Source organism: Drosophila elegans, unplaced genomic scaffold, assembly GCF_018152505.1.
Source record: "Drosophila elegans isolate 14027-0461.03 unplaced genomic scaffold, ASM1815250v1 contig_788, whole genome shotgun sequence".
NCBI lineage: Eukaryota > Metazoa > Arthropoda > Insecta > Diptera > Drosophilidae > Drosophila > Drosophila elegans.
Window position 1 is genome coordinate 48,232 of NW_024546141.1, and position 20,154 is coordinate 68,385.

Sequence of the window (20,154 nt, forward strand, 5' to 3'; positions counted from 1 at the left end):
CGAGCGAAGCTGGCCGCGAATATGCTCCTATCATTGCTTGATTCTGCCTCCTGTGCAAGGCTAGTGCCGTTGGCAGGTCCCGTGGTTGCGCCGGGAAAACGGCAATTTTAAATGACTTCTTTAAGCCAGAAACGAACGCATGAAGTGCGTCTTCTCTAAATATGTTATTAAGTACGGCTGCAGCGGCAGCGTCGTGCGTCATTACTATCTTATTTGTCAGAAGTGTTAACCTTTTTTCGACTTCATCATAATATTTAAGTAGCGGTAAATCTCCTTGCCTTGAAAGGCTTAACTCCTGTTGAATTACATGAGCTGGAGTTTTGTCCGCATATGTAAAATCGAGGCGGGCTAATATAGCGTGAAAGTTAAGTACTGTATTAAATGAAGCTAATACGGCCGCTGCCGGGCCCCTAACTTTATTTCTAAGGATGGCCACGGCTTGATAATGCCGACTGCTGCCCAAGTAAGGCTCAAAGACCTTATAAGCTGCGATGGCGGCCTGTCTCCAGGATACGTAATTTTCCTGTTTCCCGTCAAATTCGTTGCACTCGGCTCCTGGTATAATACTTATTTCTTTAAAGATTTCTATTTTTGGGGTCTCTTTTTTTAAAATGTTTAGTTCCCCCATGATTATACTTAATTGTTCGTCAAACAGCCTTTGCTGTCCTTCTAGGGCCTCACTTATGGCCGCTTCCATGCTTGCGATTTGTTCGGGCTGCATGGTTTGTGGTTCTTGTGAGGGGGTATTTAATGGAATAAAATTATCCAAAGTACTTTTCCTTAAGGATATACTGGCCCTACTGGATGAGGGCTCACAGTCCTCACTTTCGCTATTTTCTGCTTGTATTCCCCCACTTTTTGTGCTAAAAGTTACTTATATTCCTCTATGAGTTCATCGCCCGATGAGTCTGTATCGTTGTTTCTGAACATTAGCTTTTTTATGAGCGAGCGAGAATTTTTTTTCATAAAGATGGAATATATTTATTTTATTCCATTTATTTATTTTAAACTTTCATTTATAACTTTTATTAATATGCTTAAGTTGAATTCTTAAATGCACTTAGAAAAGATTTTTGGGGAAAAAATAACTTTTGTAAATTTTAATTTTTAATTCTTATATAGAAAAAGAATACAAAAAATATTCTCTCAGTGTAGGCAGGCACGAAGTGCGAACTGAATTTTTCTTTGTATAAAAAAATATATTTGTTGCAATATGCAGAATTGTTCTACAGCCACTTTATTGAAATTTAATTTATTTTTCGTTGCGAACAAGAACAAGAACAAAAACAAGAAGTCCACTTACATGTTTATTTTATTGGCTGCTTCTTCGGTGACGTTTCTGTTCTTCGTGCGGGCCGCGGGGCCGGTCGGTTGCAACGGCTGCCGTTGACGGTTGTCGTACCCTCGAGCGGGGCGAGGGGTTTGGTTGAAGAAGGTGGCTACTGCTGGCGGTTGTCGTACCCTCGAGCGGGACGAGGGGTTTGGCTGTCGGCAGTGGCTTCGTTGACTTCTGTCGTACCTTCGAGCGGGGCGAGGGGTTTGGTTGGCAGCGGCGCCTAGTCGCTGGTTTTTAAACAAAAAAAATTTTTTTCCAGTAGCAGCAGTATGACTTGTAACTACTTTTTACTTCTCACGGTTGCTCCGTTTTCTAAGTGTGTGTTTTTTATTTCATTCGTTTTGTTCACTTTACGATTTTTGAATTATGATGATTTTTTTTTTTTTTTATAAAACCTTTTTATTTTGTTACACTTGCAATTTAGTGTTATTTATTTTTAACTCCGGCTTTTCGTGGTTGTTTAACTTTTTTGGGTGTGAATTGTGTTGTTCACTTTATTATTTTTTGAACTAATATTTTTTACTCTTGTTGTGTGATCTGTGAGTTTAAATTCTGCCGTTTGCCAGTTGTTTTGCTTCCCTTTTTTGGGTATGATTTTTGTTGTTCACTTTATTACTTTTTTGTTTGTTGGGTTCTTTAGTTTAGTTGAGCGCCAATTAATGAATTGTGTTCTTTGTATTTTTATATTTCCTTTATTTCCGTACACCCGTTAGGGCATAGGTTAATTATTCGGATTTATAACGAAGCTTAAGCCCCGGAGTACAATTTTAAACTAAACTATAAATTACCGCGGCTGCAACTCCAGGCCTCCCTTGGGCGACAGCGCAGTCGAGTTAGTGCAAGGTCAGCACCTTGTGTCTGCCCAGCAACGATCACTCGTCGCAGGCGTGCTGGAGTTGGGCAGGCAGCGTTCGCCCCGGAATGCGCTGTCAGCTAATTTGGCCTTGCGTGTGTGGGCTATTGTATCCGGTGCGCAATTCGGCAGATTTTCTGCATTTCGGTTACGCATGTTAATTTATATACCCAAACTTTCTGTGCGTTTTTACTGATCAATTGGGCTGTCACGTTTAAAAAAATTTGATGGGACGAACACGTACATCTTCTGAACTAGTCGCACGATATTCGTAGCGAGCGGAAACTAACAAAATCAGTTCGTTTCAAGATTAATCATTTATTTATTTATAGTAAGTAAAGAAGCGACAAAGTAATTTATTACCCAAGATAAAAAAATAATAAATAAATACCGTAGTCAATTTGACACTGGGATCAAATAAAAACACTAAAATTATAAGCACAAAACACACAAAATTAAAAGAAATGCGTGTAAATGCAAAAGCGGGAGAGCACTTTATGAAATCTTTTCTATCGACTGTGCGTGGCCTGTGAAACACTAACAAATATGTACTGACACAGTTAGATAGGGCGCAAAAGTAGAGCGGGAGGAAGAGAGAGTAAAATGTTACAAAGACTTACTCGTGCAATGTTGCACTGGCAAAGCACGCACAAGATAATGAAATTACAATAACAATGCACAGGGATTAGACTATTTAAAATAAAATTATTAAGACTTTAATAGTGAGCTAAGCTAAGCTTGGTTCAAAAGAAAAACTTGACAAAATCACAAAGCACAAGATAAACATAACCGATCAGAAGCGACGCTAAATCGAGGTAGAAGGACCCACTCAAGAAGATTAAGTGTTAATTTGTAACCGATCGGTCAACTTGATGTCAACTGTTTTCAGAAATGTAGTTTTCCGCTTGCAAAGGATATTTTCACATTGTAAACTATCGATAAAGCCAAAAAATCTGCCATAGCAACGATCGGGTACAATTATGTTGTTTTCTAAAAATAAAGCGTATACCTAGACAGCAAGGGTTTTATAACTTCGGCTTGCCGATGTTAGCTTCCGTTTTATTTGGTTTCATAACTTCAAAAAAAATTGTTTTTCGAATAATATTGCGCTTTGGGACCAATGTGCAATGCAAATTTTTTTTTTTTTATTAATAAATGATTTAAGTCGTATTCTGGCATTTATACTAGCAGTACATATTAATTGCAGATATGTTGACGAACTCTTATATTGGTCGGGTCGTAGAATGATTTTGGATGAATACTTGCAAGGAGATTTATCGCCAACCAGATTACCCCCATCTTGGGTTACAACTCAGAAGTATGTATTTCAATCAGATGATGGTGGGTTGGCTGTATTGGACACATCTACAAACTTAATTAACGTCCTAGTGACTAATCATACTCTTCGTCAATTAAATGTTCAAGGCTACCTATGCTCCCGCGATCTAAAATACTTATTATTCAAACATAACGTAAAAAAAGTAAGTTTTATTCAAATTATGAGACTAAATATATATATATAAACGAACGACTTTTTTTTACCAGAATTTTCAGAAGTCCTTCACAGCATTTTATACAATCTACGACGTGGAAAAGGATCATCACTTACCAGTCAAATTGAAAGACTCATTAAAGGTACAAAGAACTCGTCTGCAGTATGCAACTTGGCTTGGCAATACGTCGGCAATAATATTTGTAGTGGAAAACGATATATTTATCCGACAGTCCCCTTTAAAAGAGGAAGATATAAGAATAACATCATCGGGATATGAAAATCAAATATATAACGGTGTTCCTGATTGGCTTTACCAGGGTAAGGATTATTTGAATTATATGATTTCAGCTTTTATGACTTACGTAAAAACGAAGCGCATCAGCAGAGTGTACGAAGGCGTCATACGGCAGAAGAGGAGCAGAGTTTAACTCAGCTTTGATGTTCTGATCGTTATGACTGATAGTGCAATCGAATAATACAACTAAATTAATTGATTCAGGAAAATTCCGGTGATAGCTTACATCAGGGGTTCTCACACAAATGCACAAAGAGCTCAGTTGTTTTTGTAAATGCAAAATGCTTAGGGAGATGTGACTTTAAAAAAAAAAACATTCAAGCTTAGTGGAGCTACAAATTATTAAGCTTTTATGCCGATAAACGGATATTTAAATGATAGTTGCCGTGCCTTTTCGAAATATGTCTATAAAAAATAGTTTTAAAATTATGGCTTAACATTTTTATTCGCTGATTTCTCAATGCAGCCCCAACGATTTCGATCATGGACCGTTACTAGTTTTATAGTACAAATTTTGGTAATGAAAAAATTTATATTTTTAATATTGTATTTTTGAGTAGTTTATTAAAGCTAAGTCCATATTTATTTTTATATAAAAAATAAAATTAAACATTTTATTTAATAAAACTTATTTGTCAGATTTTGTGTAAAATTGTCCGACAAATATTTTTTCATATTTTTGATTTGCTGACCTCTTAAAATATGAAGTATTTCAAGAAAAAAAAACTTTTACCAGTTGCAAATACCAAATGGCAAGATGCAACCGAAATTTTTGAATTTAATTAACTTATGATAGTGCACAACAATTTAAAATGGTCTGTAAATGTTCAGAAGAACACTTGTACTTGTCGGGCAGAAAGCTGATGCAAATTTTTATTGTAACTAAAAAAGGGCGCAGTGGTCGCACTTATCTATCTGTTAAATAATAAGCCACTTGAGCCTAGCTTAAAATTCGAAGTTTAGTTCTTTAAAAATTCTTCTGTCCCTCCACCAGTGGTAAAAGACCAAGAAATTAAAGCCAGCACCTTAAAGTTTGTACAATTTGCCCAAATTTTGTAATAAGATGCAGTTACAATCGGATCTCGAGTTGCGTGGAAAGCCACACAGACCAGTGGCAGGGTGCCCCTTCATCGAGCCACCCAGAGGAATTAAAAAAAAAATGTATTGAATAAGCCTTATATAAATTAAACAGTTTATTTACTAAAAGTATTTTAAGTAAGAGAAATATATATTTGAATGCTAATTATTATTATTATTATTATTATTATTATTATTATTATTATTATTATTATTATTATTATTATTATTATTATTATTATTATTAGTATTATTATTATTATTATTATTATTATTATTATTATTATTATTATTATTATTATTATTATTGTTATTATTATTATTATTATTATTATTATTATTATTATTATTATTATTATTATTATTATTATTATTATTATTATTATTATTATTATTTGTGCATTAATTGTAAAACAAGGTAAACTTGCCTTAAAATCGAAAGCTAAATCTTATCTGCAATCCTAAATCCCCGCAGGAATATTTTCAATGATTTCCAATCAGATGCGAAATTGCAGCGCAACACTATTTACCCAAACCTGAATTGCAGGTATTGCAGTTAAATTTGCTCTGCAATAAATCATTAATCCACATTTTCCTCGGAGCTGGGGGAAACTGCAACTGAAAACACAGAACGGGGGCACAATGTGCAGGTACCAGATGCTCTGGAAGGAACCACGAATAGCAAGAGTCGCACCGCAGCTCAAAAATACAGAACAAATATAATAAAACATAGGTTCGCTAAGTACCCTATTTACTTTTCGCTGAAGTAGTATATAGGCACCTTACTTATTTTTTTTGTGTAAATTTCGTCTAACCTGGCGTGCAAGATGAGCACGCCACGAATAGTTATTATTGCTTCATGATCAAATTAAACCGTAACTCCAAAATAATAAATCATCATCCAAATCATCACTAAATATCGAAGAACTATAAAAAAATAAAAAAAAGCAAAGTTATTTTTTTTTCCAAATTGTTCCTTTGGGAGCTATAAGATATCGTTGTCCGATCCGACTTATATACTATCTACAATGGGAATACAACTTTTGGAAAAGTTTCATGCAGATAGCTTTAAGTCTGAGAAACTAGTTTGCGTAGAAACAGACGGACAGGCGGATTTGGCTAGATCGACTCTCCTAGTGATGCTGATCAAGAATATGTATTTACTTTTTAGGGTTGGAAATGTCTCCATCACTGCGTTGCATGCTTCTGACTGAAAATATAATACCCTCTGCAAAGGTAACTAAAGGAAAACGGAACAAATTTTTCGCTTTCCTAGCCTATTCGAATAAAATCCACCATTCACATGTCGCGTTAGAATGCCATCAATGGACTGTAAATCGAAAACATTGAGAACATATTTGAAGCTATGAATTCTGAATTTGAAATTAACTGATGTGATTATTTTGGACCAATTCAATAATGGCCTCCACCTTCTTGGACTGTTATAGACAGGGGAACAATAACACCTAGTCCTTCTGATATTCCGATGGTTTCCAACCTTGTGTGCAATGTCCTATCTTCCTAGCTCTGTCTACCTTCTTATTGGTTGTTGAAACGAATCGTGAGTCCAAGCGAAGATCCTCCCCAGCCCTGCGCTAAGTCGACAAAGTAAATGACAGAGCAGCTTCGGAACTCGTGGTATGTTCCATCGGGTCCGATCGATCGAATTTATATATTATTTATAATTCCGATCCTAGAAAACGTATATTATATTATTATTATATTATATTTCTGGGCCCGAGCTTCACCCTCCCCCTCCCGATTTTCCGTTACGTTCCTCAACCACCAGAAATAGGATGGAGGTATTTTATCACGTGTTGTTGAGTGTGATAAAGAAGTCGCATTCAAACCAGATCAAAATTTCTCATCAGCTTCGATAATTAAAACTAAGGACTAAAAAAACTGGATTCCTCTTGTGTAGTGCAAACATATTGTATACCCGCTGTACCAAGAGTACAAATACTGTAACACTTTGTTGCAGTGTTTACATAATCAAAATGTCCCGGTCATAACCCCAAATGGCCGAAATATGAACCGATGGCTATGCCTTGGACTGCACATCGAAAGTGCATATACCTCGCGCTCCCGCTAAAGAGAGCATAGCCTATATACCTAAGCATATACATAGCCGTTTCTCTGCCGCCGTCTGTGGGCAGCGCAGCGACGAGACTTAGCCTTACTTAGAATTAAAAAAATGTAAGAACAGAAACATATAAACGTGGATTGCTGCTCCTCCAAAATAAATAAACAATTTAACTTAAACTTGATGTTTCATTTGTGAATAAAGAAGATACTTAATGGTGACCATGACATGGTCCTGGACGATCTAACAAGGATATATGGAAGAATAACAACCTGAAACACTAGCAAAGGAGAAAAGAGAGAAGCTGAATGAGTAGAGTATTGTGAGTGAAGAATTATTAAGAAATTGAGCAAAGAAATTGCACATATTAAGTGGCAATTATATTCAATGAAATCTAAAATACCGTGGAAGGCAACCCCTGAGCTACAGGCCGGGCTTGAAAGAAATAAAAAATAAAAAGCCAACACCGCAAGCTCACTCCGCAAAAATTTAAGTTATCAATGAAATTAAAATAAGGAAACCACCTTCTCTAAAGCCATTACCGAGGAAAGAGAAATCCTGCCCCAACGATTGCCCTGGACCACTATATATAGCCCGACGTGCAAATCAACTTGCATGAAGCCCACGACCTGTTCGAAGATCGCCCCTTGCGCCTTCAAAGGAACGTCAGCGTAACCAAACCGGTGACGACCAGCTGACGCGGAGAACACCAAAGATACTCTATCGGACGCAGCCAAACCAACAGAGCGAGGGGCAATCCGCCACTTGCGCCTTCAAAGAAGCGGCAGCGAAACCCAGCCAGCGACGACCAGCTGACACCGGAGAAATATTTTATTAAAATTTGCACTGCGATGCATAATTTTTTTAATTGCACTGCGATGCTGAAACCGAGCGGAACCCTTTCTGCCCAACAACTAGGTAGAACATGTAAAAACAATATACAAAATTGCAAATGGAAGGGGGGAAACAACTAACTACAATGTATTGGGTGGACGGGGTACTAGACCCTATCCCGAAAAAGACTCCGCAGTTAACTCCCAGAGAAGTTAGCTCACGCCAAAGGGTAAGCCTTACCTTCTCCGATCGCCGTCGGCCGCAGAGTGATCTGTATGGGCCACCGGCGCCCTTTTTATATCCTCCCGGCCCTCGCCAGTGTGACTGTAGTTTCATAATCCTATAGCCATGGCCATACCGCGTGTGGCTTGTGGTGGCTATTGGTCAGTGTGACCGTTTCATTTGTTTGGCGCGCCCGCCCGGATATTTAAATTTGAATATTTCCGTTTAACTTAAATTTATTTCGGCTTCTTGCCTTTTTACGGTATTGAACTTATAATTATTTCGGCTTCTTGCCTACTTAACGACTATCTATAGCTACTGATTATGTTATTATATTATATTTACTAAGTGCGCTCCTGAGCGTCACACCTCCCCCCCTCTTGAGAAGGCACGAAGTGTCATATAGTGATACGTCTTCCCCTTCCAAAGATGACCTTCCACGTCTTCCGGTCGTCATTTACTAATATACTCTGCTGCTTTCCCTTTCTCCTTCTGTTCCATCTCTCTTTAATTTCGTTGACCGCCCTGGCTGACATCGTTGCATCTCTGGGTACGATCCACCCCATCTCGTTCGTGAACCACTCCACTTGTGGTGCCTGTGCGTCTGGGCGTGCCTCAGTCTCATGGCTTGATGTCGCTTCCTCTGCCTGTGCATCCGCCGCTTGCGCCTCCGTGTCCTTCGGGTGTAGCTCCAGGATGTCCCGGTCTGGCCACGGTGTCCTTGCCCGATCTCCGTGTTGCTCCTGGACACTCCTGTCGGCCACTGCCTCAAGGGGGCTGCGAGGAACATGGGCGATCCGGATCCGTTCGCCTCTAGCGGTCGCCACGGCCGTTCTTGCTGGCGGTCGGGCTGTCTGTTGCCCCTCTGGTTGTGACTGCTCTTCCGGAACTTCTTCTTTGTAATGTCGAATTTGTTCCTGTTGTTGTTTTCTTTGTTGTTCCAGAAATTTGCTGATTTCCTCCTCCGTCGGCTCCGTATCGTCTGTGCTCTGCCCGGGTTCTATTTCTCCTTGTGTTGTCTCTGCCTCGGTGATATCTAATTCCAGGGTGCCGCATTGGATTCTTGTGCGCGTTTTGACCAGAAAGTCTATTCCTAATAATATTCCTCCTGTTACCTGATTTAAGATGAGGAAGTCCAACTCGAATTCTTCTCCTGCGAACTGTATGTTGGTTGTAAAATCTCCATCCGATCATTGCTTTGATCCGTTCGCTAATGTTATTTCTGTCCTTCCCTTCCTCCATTTTCCATATTTTCTCAATTCGTTGTATCTTCTCTTGCTGATCACACTCCGTGCTTTTACTGGTCCGATTTTTACCGTGGCCAATATTTGGAATCCGTCACAACTTAATTGTTCACCTGTCGCTGGTATTTGTTTTTGGTCCTGAGCTGCCAGCGTTATCTGCTCAGGCCTCTGGCGTTTCCCGCTCCAGCTCGGCAACATTCCGCTGTTCTTGTTCCATTTCTGCCGCATACCCAGCAAAACAGTCTTGGGGGGTTTGTGCAGGTTCTTGCGGCGTGCCCTGTTCCTCCGCATCTTATGCAGATTTCCGACGTCAAATTCTGGTTTCCTGTTGTTATTGGTCTGTTGGATCCTTCCATAGTTTCTATTTCTTCCACTTCTTCTGCCAACTTCAGGAATTCTGTTAATGTTTTAAATCCCGACCGTCTCGTGTAGAGCTTTATTTTACTTCTGCAGTTTCTGTATATCCGGTCCAGCTTTGTCTCTTCTGAATACTCTGTAAACCTCATTAGTTTCCTCAGGTTCAGGTGGAGAAGGGGGGAAACAACTAACTACAATGTATTGGGTGGACGGGGTACTAGACCCTATCCCGAAAAAGACTCCGCAGTTAACTCCCAGAGAAGTTAGCTCACGCCAAAGGGTAAGCCTTACCTTCTCCGATCGCCGTCGGCCGCAGAGTGATCTGTATGGGCCACCGGCGCCCTTTTTATATCCTCCCGGCCCTCGCCAGTGTGACTGTAGTTTCATAATCCTATAACCATGGCCATACCGCGTGTGGCTTGTGGTGGCTATTGGTCAGTGTGACCGTTTCCTTTGTTTGGCGCGCCCGCCCGGATATTTAAATTTGAATATTTCCGTTTAACTTAAATTTATTTCGGCTTCTTGCCTTTTTACGGTATTGAACTTATAATTATTTCGGCTTCTTGCCTACTTAACGACTATCTATAGCTACTGATTATGTTATTATATTATATTTACTAAGTGCGCTCCTGAGCGTCACAATTTCATTAAAAAAAGAAAATTCAGATATATTTAACGTAGATCAAACAAATATTATTCAAATAAGGGACTAAGGAACTAACTTCAATAGAACTCCTTTCAAATAACTATGGCATCCCACATAATTTCTATTTGGTAACAACAGATTTTCCAATTCCATGTAATGGAATAATTAACATCGACTTCATGAAAAAATATAATTGTCAAATAAACTTAAAACCAAAAAACGATTGGCTTATACTAAGGCCCAGCAACCTCGATCACCCAATAAACATTCCAATAAATCATACACTACAAAACAATTTGACAATTCTACCAGCAAGCTCCGAAGTAGTCCGAAAATTAGCTAAAAACGCAGCAACCAAGTATATATTCAAAAACAAACGAAAATGACAACAATACAGATATTTTTAATAAATTTAATAAATAAATATTTCCCTTCCCAAATTAAAACAATACTTAATGAATTATGCACAAAATACATGGACATATTCGGAATAGAAACGGAATCAATATCAACAAATAATTTTTACCAACAAAAAATTAGATTGAAAGATGATGAAACAGTTTATATAAAAAGCAACAGAATTCCACACAATCAAAAAGAAGAAGTAGATAAACAAGTCGATAAATTAATCAAAGATTAAATCATAGAACTTTTAGTATCAGAATGTAGCAATCCATTATTAATTGTACCCAAAAAGTCACTACCCAATTACACCGATAAAAAATGGCGATTAGTAATTGACTACCGCCAAATCAATAAGAAAATCTTACCTGATAAATTCCCATTACCAAGAATAGACGACATACTCGAGCACCTAGGCAGAGCAAAATACTTCTCATGCTCAGTTTTAATGTCAGGATTTCATCAAACAGAACTCGAAGAAAACTTTCGGAATATAACGTCATTTTCCACGAGCAATGGCTTCTATCGTTTCACACGATTACCTTATGGCTTAAAAATAGTACCAAATTCTTTCCAAAGAATGATGTCAATTGCATTGAAGGTTCGACTTCACAGGTATTCCTATATATAGATGACCCAATTGTCATGGGTTGTTCAGAAAAGCATATGATTAAAAACCTCACAAACTTTTTAGATTTATGCAGGAAACACAACCTTAAATTGCACCCTGAAAAGTGCACATTTTTCAGACACGAAGTGACCTTCCTTGAACATAAGTCTACTGACAAAGGTATTCTACCAGACAACGATTTTTCACGACACATAACGCGAATTTGCAAAAAGAATGTAAAACTCAAGTGGACAGATCAATGTCAAAAAGCCTTCGAGTACTTTAAAATACAACTGGTGAAACCAACATTATTACAGTATCCCGATTTTAATAAAGAATTTTGCATTAATGGAATGCATCTACCAGTAGCATACGCATCACGTTCATTCACAAAAGAAGAAAATAATAAAAACACGACAGAGCAAGAATTAGCAGCTATACATTGGGCAATTAAACACTTTAGACTTCATATATATATGGAAAACACTTCACAGTAAAAACAGACCACAGACCATTACCATATCTATTTTCAATGACTTACCCAAGTTCAAAATTAACCAGAATTAGACTTGAATTAGAGGAATACGATTTTACTGTTAAATATCTTAAGGGAAATGACAAAAAAATTGCAGACGGATTATCTCGAATAACTATAATGGACTTAAAAAAATATTCATACGAATAATAAAAATCCGAAAGTCACTACCAGAAACCAAAGTAAACAGAAACATTTTTGCGCAGTAACAGAACAAAAAAAAATAGATTTGCCTAGGCAAACTCTAAATGAAGCTTCTCAGCCAAACGTATACGAAGTCATTGTAAATGATGAGGCACGAAAAGTAGTGACCTTGCGATTAACGAATTCACCTTGCTTATTAAAGCATGGGAAGAAAGTTATAGCAAGAATTGACGTTAGCGATATGGACACTAGGGCGGGTCATTAAAAATTTTTTTTCGACTTTGAAACGCTAATAGGGCTTAAAAGCTCTGTACACATGTCCAGAATACGTGTGCAAAATCCGATTGCTGTGCGACGATGTCTTCCGTCTGCGCATTGACGACAAAAATAAAAAAATGTTAGGTAATGTATGGAAAATTTGGAATTTTGGTAATTTATTTCTGTATCAATGTTCATCTTTTACTAGCCAAAAACTGTTGTCTTGGCCACCAAAAAATTGTTATAGAATCTATACCTGTTCTAGAGAACTCTGTCAAAACGTCAAAAAAAGTAATCAAATTAGACCTCATTTCCATAAAATCCGCCTACTCACTTCTTCGTGGAAAAAGTTAATATTGAAAATTTTTGTAGTTTTTTTACTTTCATTTTTTAAAAATAATTTTCAGATATTTGCAGCTCTTTGCCACCTTAGATTCACTTACATATGTGAATCATAAGGGCACAGGACTCACCTCTTGGCGGTGGCTGCAATTCGAGTCCCTCCCGTCCCACACCCAGCCAACCACCCTCCCGTGCGGGACGAGTTTTACGTTTTAAAGTCTTTTTTGCTTTCAAACTTGGGCATAAGGTTTCGATCTTGGAGTCTAACGCGTATGAATCCGTCGCGCGCTGTGTGTCCACATTTTTTACTCGAAGCCTCTGTTACTTTTTTGACAACCCTCTCTACAGATTGCGTATGCGATGCAACGTTGGCTAATCGGACGTCAGGCATTTGGGCAAGCGGAGCTTCTATGATGCGTTGTAGTTCGATTTCCGTCAAGTTGGTGGTTATCGGTGGTTATCGGTGGTTCGGAAATTTTTTCCTCGGGCCATTCGATCATCTCTGTATAATCATTTGCAGAGAAATTCAGGATCGGTGGGATGAATTTCCGGACGATAGTAGGGTTGCTGCGTTTGCGGGCCTGCAAAATTCAACGAACTGCTTGTTGCCGCACTTCTTTCCTCTCGTCGTGTAACATTGCCACCAAAATATTTTCGTGGTGCGCGTGGAAAGCGTTATCTTGGAGAACGTTTTGTGCTACTTCTTTCAACTGCTTGGGGATAGTACGTAAAGCAATCATTGTATGCCATAGGATTTTAGAAGCGTTTTTTAAAGTGCCCCCACGTTTGATACGGAACCATGAGGGAGCGTACACTGTCACCACGAACATTGTAAGATTCTTCAAATTGGCTAAAGGTTTTGGAGTAGAAACGTATAGTCTAAGTATACGGCTACCTGTGGTAAGCCATCTTGCGTGATGCATCTTCCCAGGTTTTTTGTTAGCAAGCTCATCAGAGACTACACCACATGATACGGCTTTACACATATCACATAGGTAGAGTTGGTCAGTGCTGAGCTTATTTTTCTCAACTTCAGGAAGCTCACAGGGTATTGCTTTGAACACCTCTTTATGGGCAAACTTTCACAGTTTTGAAGCAATTTTCCAATAGGGCCCGAGAATCTAGTAGGTCCTGTAGTTGGACCGTTTATTGTCTCAATTACATGACGCAATGGCAATTCGTTAGTGTGCAATTGACAAATGTCCCACTGCCAAGTTCCTTTTCCATACGGCGGATAATGCTGTTGTGTATTTCCGTATTTGTTGGAGCACCGTCACATCCCAAGAGTTTTAGCGTCAACAAATCACCATAGGTCTTTTCTTGAAGATAAGTCCAAATAGACTTAAACTCTTCTTCTGCCCCATGAGATTCTGATACAACATGACCAAAATATTCATCACCGGGTTGTTTTACTAGGGATAAATGGTTTTCTTTAACAACTCTTTGGTGTTGCCGGCCATCACTCGTAGTTTCAATCGTAAGAGTATTATCTTCGCGGCCTTCAAAAAATAAAGCTTCAATGGTTGTATCTCGACATTCTTTCTCTGTGACTTGACGCTGTGTTTTCGTCCTTTCACGTCTTACTTTGCTCTTGTCAATAATAAGTGGGCCTTTCGATGTAGATGGCATTGTTTTGCCAGAGGAAACCTCTGGCCGTGAAAGATCCTGGAGAAGAGATGATGCAAGAGATACTGCAGCTCTGTCTCCAATTCCAAATCTGTCACACTTGCTGGCAAAAGAGGTCAATCTAGACAGTTTCACTCTAGATCTATCAGCAGATAAAGCGGGTACACTAAATTCAGCGTCTTTTATATCACTGTCACTTGTTTTATCGTCACTAGCACACACTGAACCACTGGCTAACACATCTTCAATTGGTCTCTAGTTAACTCTGTTATCCTCGATGGCTTTCCTCTCTTTTCGTTTACGCAACTTAGCCGTAGTTTTCTTATCCACCGGACCTATGATCATTTTCCGATTTGTACGCTGATCTTGCAAAAACTCCCTTTCCGCTGCTGCCACTTTGTTTTGCAAAGAGCATTTACAGATGGAGTGGTGGCACTTGCAGGCAGCTACAGCAAACAACACTCTAAACTGTGCATGAAAAACAGAAACTTTTTTTTTGAAAGCATCACTCTGTCTCTTTTAAATGACTTGTTTAGCTGTTGATAGGTAGAAACGTCATTTTTTAACAGTTGCTCCATTCTTGTAACGCTCACCACAGGAATGGAAGCCGATGACCAGACGTCAGTTACGCGTTTCAGCACTGAAGAAGCAGCTTCTCTAAAAGATGGGTTGCTACCTTTCTTATCTTCTTTTAATCCATGCCACACGTAAAAGTAATACTTTAAAGCATCCTCTCGAGTTGGCAGCATGCGCCCATCGAAATCTGTAGGATGCCCTTAAATGTTCAATGTAAGATTTCTTCGACATACACTCATGTCGATGTGGATAAATGCAGATAAACATCTTTACTACGATTCACTTGTGAACTATTTGAGATACACAAACTAAACAACTGTAGAACAACAAGTCTACATACACACTAACGATTCACACAAGTAAATCTAAGGTGGCGAAGAGATGCAAATTTCAAATTATAATTTTCGAGAAATAAATTTAAAGAACACGCAATCTTTCGACATTAACTTTCAACAAGGTGAAGTGAGTAAACAGCGGATTTCGTGGAAAAACGGTCCGATTCGATTAATTTTTCCGACTTTTTGACAGAGTACTCTAGAATAGATATAGGTTCGACAGCAATTCATACGTATTTTAGTGTCTGAGAATACCACTTTTGACTAGTAAAAGTTGGAAATAATGTAAGTACAGAAAAAATTGCTAGAATTTGAAATTTTTCGTAAATATATCAAAATTTTTTATATTTTTCGTCAATGCGCAGACGGAAGACATCGTCGCACAGCAATCGGAGGAACCCCGACTGGATCACCTTGGGGTACACGTCCGCCCCAAGAATGACAGAAATTGTGGCGGGAAGATAGAACCACTCATCCGCGAGCTGTATGCCCTTAAATTTGGTACGGACGGCGTCGTTGAGTGTCCGAGTCGGTGTGCGAATACCCACCTTGGGCTCGACTTTGAACACCACCTCCATCTTGGTCGTCCAGCATTTGGACTGGATCGTCGCGTTGCACACCTTGTCGTCACCAACACTGGTCGTTGGCAACCGAAATGCGGCGGCCCGAGAAGCGTCGATGCAGCTCACTGGTGTGCAAGGGTCGATTAAAGCTGCGGTCTCGAAAGTCTTGCTTCCGGTCTTCACCATCACCGAAGCAGTCGGAAGGACGTTGACGCTGTGACGTTGTAGCAGCGATGAAAGCGACGGAGCTGGTGTAGGGGAGGCTGAGCGCTGCCTTGACGCAGGCGTCGGATTTTGCCGGCGCGAACGCTGCCCAGAATTAGAACGCTCATGCATATGCAGCAGCGTGTGGTGGTTCCGTTGGCACTTCTTGCATTTTCCACTACCACAGTCAGCTTTCGAGTGGTCGTGGGCAAGACAGTTCGAGCAATACTTGTTTACCAAGACTGCACGAAGCCGCTTCTCAGCGCTCAGCTTCAGAAACCTGCTACACTTCCGTAGAGGATGGACTCCCTTGCAGACTCGGCAACGGTAGGATTTAATACCTCGAGTACGTCTGCCGTCCAGGGGTTCTTCGGTGCGCGTTCGGGGAGCCATTTTTCTGATCTAGATCATGGATGAATGAAGGTGAATAAAGGGAAATCATATTAGGAATTGTGGATAACAACTTAGGACTAAAAAATGTGGGGCAATTTATTGTGGAAGTTTTGGAGGCTCCACAGGCAGAAGTACGACTTTGGTTATTGGACGTTTGACAACCCCGCGTGCCGTGCGGATGTCTACTACACGGACATTGCCATCGGCTCCTGGGAAGACAGAGTTAATTTTGCCGAGCCGCCAATCGTTGGAAGGCAAATTCTCGTCCTTTATGACAACCATGTCGCCGACGTGAAGATTCTTCGCGGGGGCCTGCCACTTATTGCGCTTGTGGAGTTCTTTAAGGTATTCTTCCTTCCATCGCATACGAAACTGCTGATGGAGAGCCTTTAGATGCTGCCAGCGGTTGATCATAGACCTGGTGCCCCTTTGACTTCTGGTTCCACGGTAGACAGGAGAGGTCTTCCAACAAGAAAATGACCTGGTGTCAGGGCCAATAGTTCGGTAGGGTCTTCGGACATAGGGGGAGAGTGGCCTGGAATTTGGGCAAGCTTCAATTTTTGGCAGAAGCGTCGAAAGCTCTTCGAAAGTATATTTTCGAGTGGCTGTGGACTTATAGAACAGTGTTTTAAAGCTTTTAACACCAGCTTCCCATAGGCCTCCCATGTGAGGGGCTCCCGGAGGTATAAATTGCCAGGTGAGCTGCTGATGACCATAGGCATCTGTCACAGACTCTTTTACAGCCTGAAGGAAGTCGCGAGAAAGCAAGGCGGCAGCGCCAACGAAGGTTTTTCCGTTGTCAGACTGGACTTGTCGAGGACACCCTCTCCGGGAAACGAAGCGAGCGAAAGCGGCGAGAAACTTCTCGGTCGTGAGATCAGAGGTAGGCTCTAAGTGGATGGCCTTGGTGGAAAAACAAACGAACACTAACACATATCCTTTTGTTATGAGACATGCTCTTCCGGTATAATTTTTAATTTCGAATGGGCCGGCGAAGTCCATTCCCGTGTACGTAAATGGTCGGGAGAACGACAAAGTGCCTATCAACTGTGTTTGTAGCCTTTTCTTGTAGATAACGCATACCTTGCAGGAGTTTACTATTGCCTTTACTAAGTTCTTTAGTTTTGGTATCCAGTATCTTGACCGAATGAGTCGTACCATTAACTGGTTGCCGCCATGGAGGGTTATGCGATGAGTGAACTGGACACGTAGGCGAGAAAGTGGGCAGCTATATGGAAGAATAACTGGATGCCGTTCATCATATAGAAGGCTGTCGGAGGCCGTCACGCGACCGCACGCTCTTATCAGACCATGTTGATTTATGAACGGGTTCATGCTCAGGATAGAACTTGAAGAAGTCACAGAGCGCTTTTCACTTAAGCGGGAGAAGTCTCTGCGCTGAGTATTCAGAAAAAATAGTCGTTCCGCGACGGAAATTTCCGCAGCTAGCAGGTGCTTATCAGAGGGTTTTGCTTGTTTTTTGCATCGGTGAATGAAACGATTGACATAAGCGAGCAAGCTCATCAGAGACTACACCACATGATACGGCTTTACACATATCACATAGGTAGAGTTGGTCAGTGCTGAGCTTATTTTTCTCAACTTCAGGAAGCTCACAGGGTATTGCTTTGAACACCTCTTTATGGGCAAACTTTCACAGTTTTGAAGCAATTTTCCAATAGGGCCCGAGAATCTAGTAGGTCCTGTAGTTAGACCGTTTATTGTCTCAATTACATGACGCAATGGCAATTCGTTAGTGTGCAATTGACAAATGTCCCACTGCCAAGTTCCTTTTCCATACGGCGGATAATGCTGTTGTGTATTTCCGTATTTGTTGGAGCACCGTCACATCCCAAGAGTTTTAGCGTCAACAAATCACCATAGGTCTTTTCTTGAAGATAAGTCCAAATAGACTTAAACTCTTCTTCTGCCCCATGAGATTCTGATACAACATGACCAAAATATTCATCACCGGGTTGTTTTACTAGGGATAAATGGTTTTCTTTAACAACTCTTTGGTGTTGCCGGCCATCACTCGTAGTTTCAATCGTAAGAGTATTATCTTCGCGGCCTTCAAAAAATAAAGCTTCAATGGTTGTATCTCGACATTCTTTCTCTGTGACTTGACGCTGTGTTTTCGTCCTTTCACGTCTTACTTTGCTCTTGTCAATAATAAGTGGGCCTTTCGATGTAGATGGCATTGTTTTGCCAGAGGAAACCTCTGGCCGTGAAAGATCCTGGAGAAGAGATGATGCAAGAGATACTGCAGCTCTGTCTCCAATTCCAAATCTGTCACACTTGCTGGCAAAAGAGGTCAATCTAGACAGTTTCACTCTAGATCTATCAGCAGATAAAGCGGGTACACTAAATTCAGCGTCTTTTATATCACTGTCACTTGTTTTATCGTCACTAGCACACACTGAACCACTGGCTAACACATCTTCAATTGGTCTCTAGTTAACTCTGTTATCCTCGATGGCTTTCCTCTCTTTTCGTTTACGCAACTTAGCCGTAGTTTTCTTATCCACCGGACCTATGATCATTTTCCGATTTGTACGCTGATCTTGCAAAAACTCCCTTTCCGCTGCTGCCACTTTGTTTTGCAAAGAGCATTTACAGATGGAGTGGTGGCACTTGCAGGCAGCTACAGCAAACAACACTCTAAACTGTGCATGAAAAACAGAAACTTTTTTTTTGAAAGCATCACTCTGTCTCTTTTAAATGACTTGTTTAGCTGTTGATAGGTAGAAACGTCATTTTTTAACAGTTGCTCCATTCTTGTAACGCTCACCACAGGAATGGAAGCCGATGACCAGACGTCAGTTACGCGTTTCAGCACTGAAGAAGCAGCTTCTCTAAAAGATGGGTTGCTACCTTTCTTATCTTCTTTTAATCCATGCCACACGTAAAAGTAATACTTTAAAGCATCCTCTCGAGTTGGCAGCATGCGCCCATCGAAATCTGTAGGATGCCCTTAAATGTTCAATGTAAGATTTCTTCGACATACACTCATGTCAATGTGGATAAATGCAGATAAACATCTTTACTACGATTCACTTGTGAACTATTTGAGATACACAAACTAAACAACTGTAGAACAACAAGTCTACATACACACTAACGATTCACACAAGTAAATCTAAGGTGGCGAAGAGATGCAAATTTCAAATTATAATTTTCGAGAAATAAATTTAAAGAACACGCAATCTTTCGACATTAACTTTCAACAAGGTGAAGTGAGTAAACAGCGGATTTCGTGGAAAAACGGTCCGATTCGATTAATTTTTCCGACTTTTTGACAGAGTACTCTAGAATAGATATAGGTTCGACAGCAATTCATACGTATTTTAGTGTCTGAGAATACCACTTTTGACTAGTAAAAGTTGGAAATAATGTAAGTACAGAAAAAATTGCTAGAATTTGAAATTTTTCGTAAATATATCAAAATTTTTTTATATTTTTCGTCAATGCGCAGACGGAAGACATCGTCGCACAGCAATCGGAGGAACCCCGACTGGATCACCTTGGGGTACACGTCCGCCCCAAGAATGACAGAAATTGTGGCGGGAAGATAGAACCACTCATCCGCGAGCTGTATGCCCTTAAATTTGGTACGGACGGCGTCGTTGAGTGTCCGAGTCGGTGTGCGAATACCCACCTTGGGCTCGACTTTGAACACCACCTCCATCTTGGTCGTCCAGCATTTGGACTGGATCGTCGCGTT

General features: G+C 40.1%; 1 protein-coding gene across 1 annotated transcript in view; it reads left to right on the plus strand.

Annotated features, from left to right (window-relative positions):
- The first annotated feature begins 3,169 nt into the window (after positions 1-3,169).
- Positions 3,170-20,154, plus strand: part of LOC108138498 (inactive dipeptidyl peptidase 10) — a 252,831-nt gene continuing 235,846 nt past the window's right edge. Inside the window, exons 1-3 of the mRNA XM_041710131.1 lie at positions 3,170-3,192; positions 3,397-3,670; positions 3,735-4,002. Coding sequence (XP_041566065.1) covers positions 3,170-3,192; positions 3,397-3,670; positions 3,735-4,002 — 565 coding nt within the window. The remainder of the gene's footprint in view (positions 3,193-3,396; positions 3,671-3,734; positions 4,003-20,154) is intronic.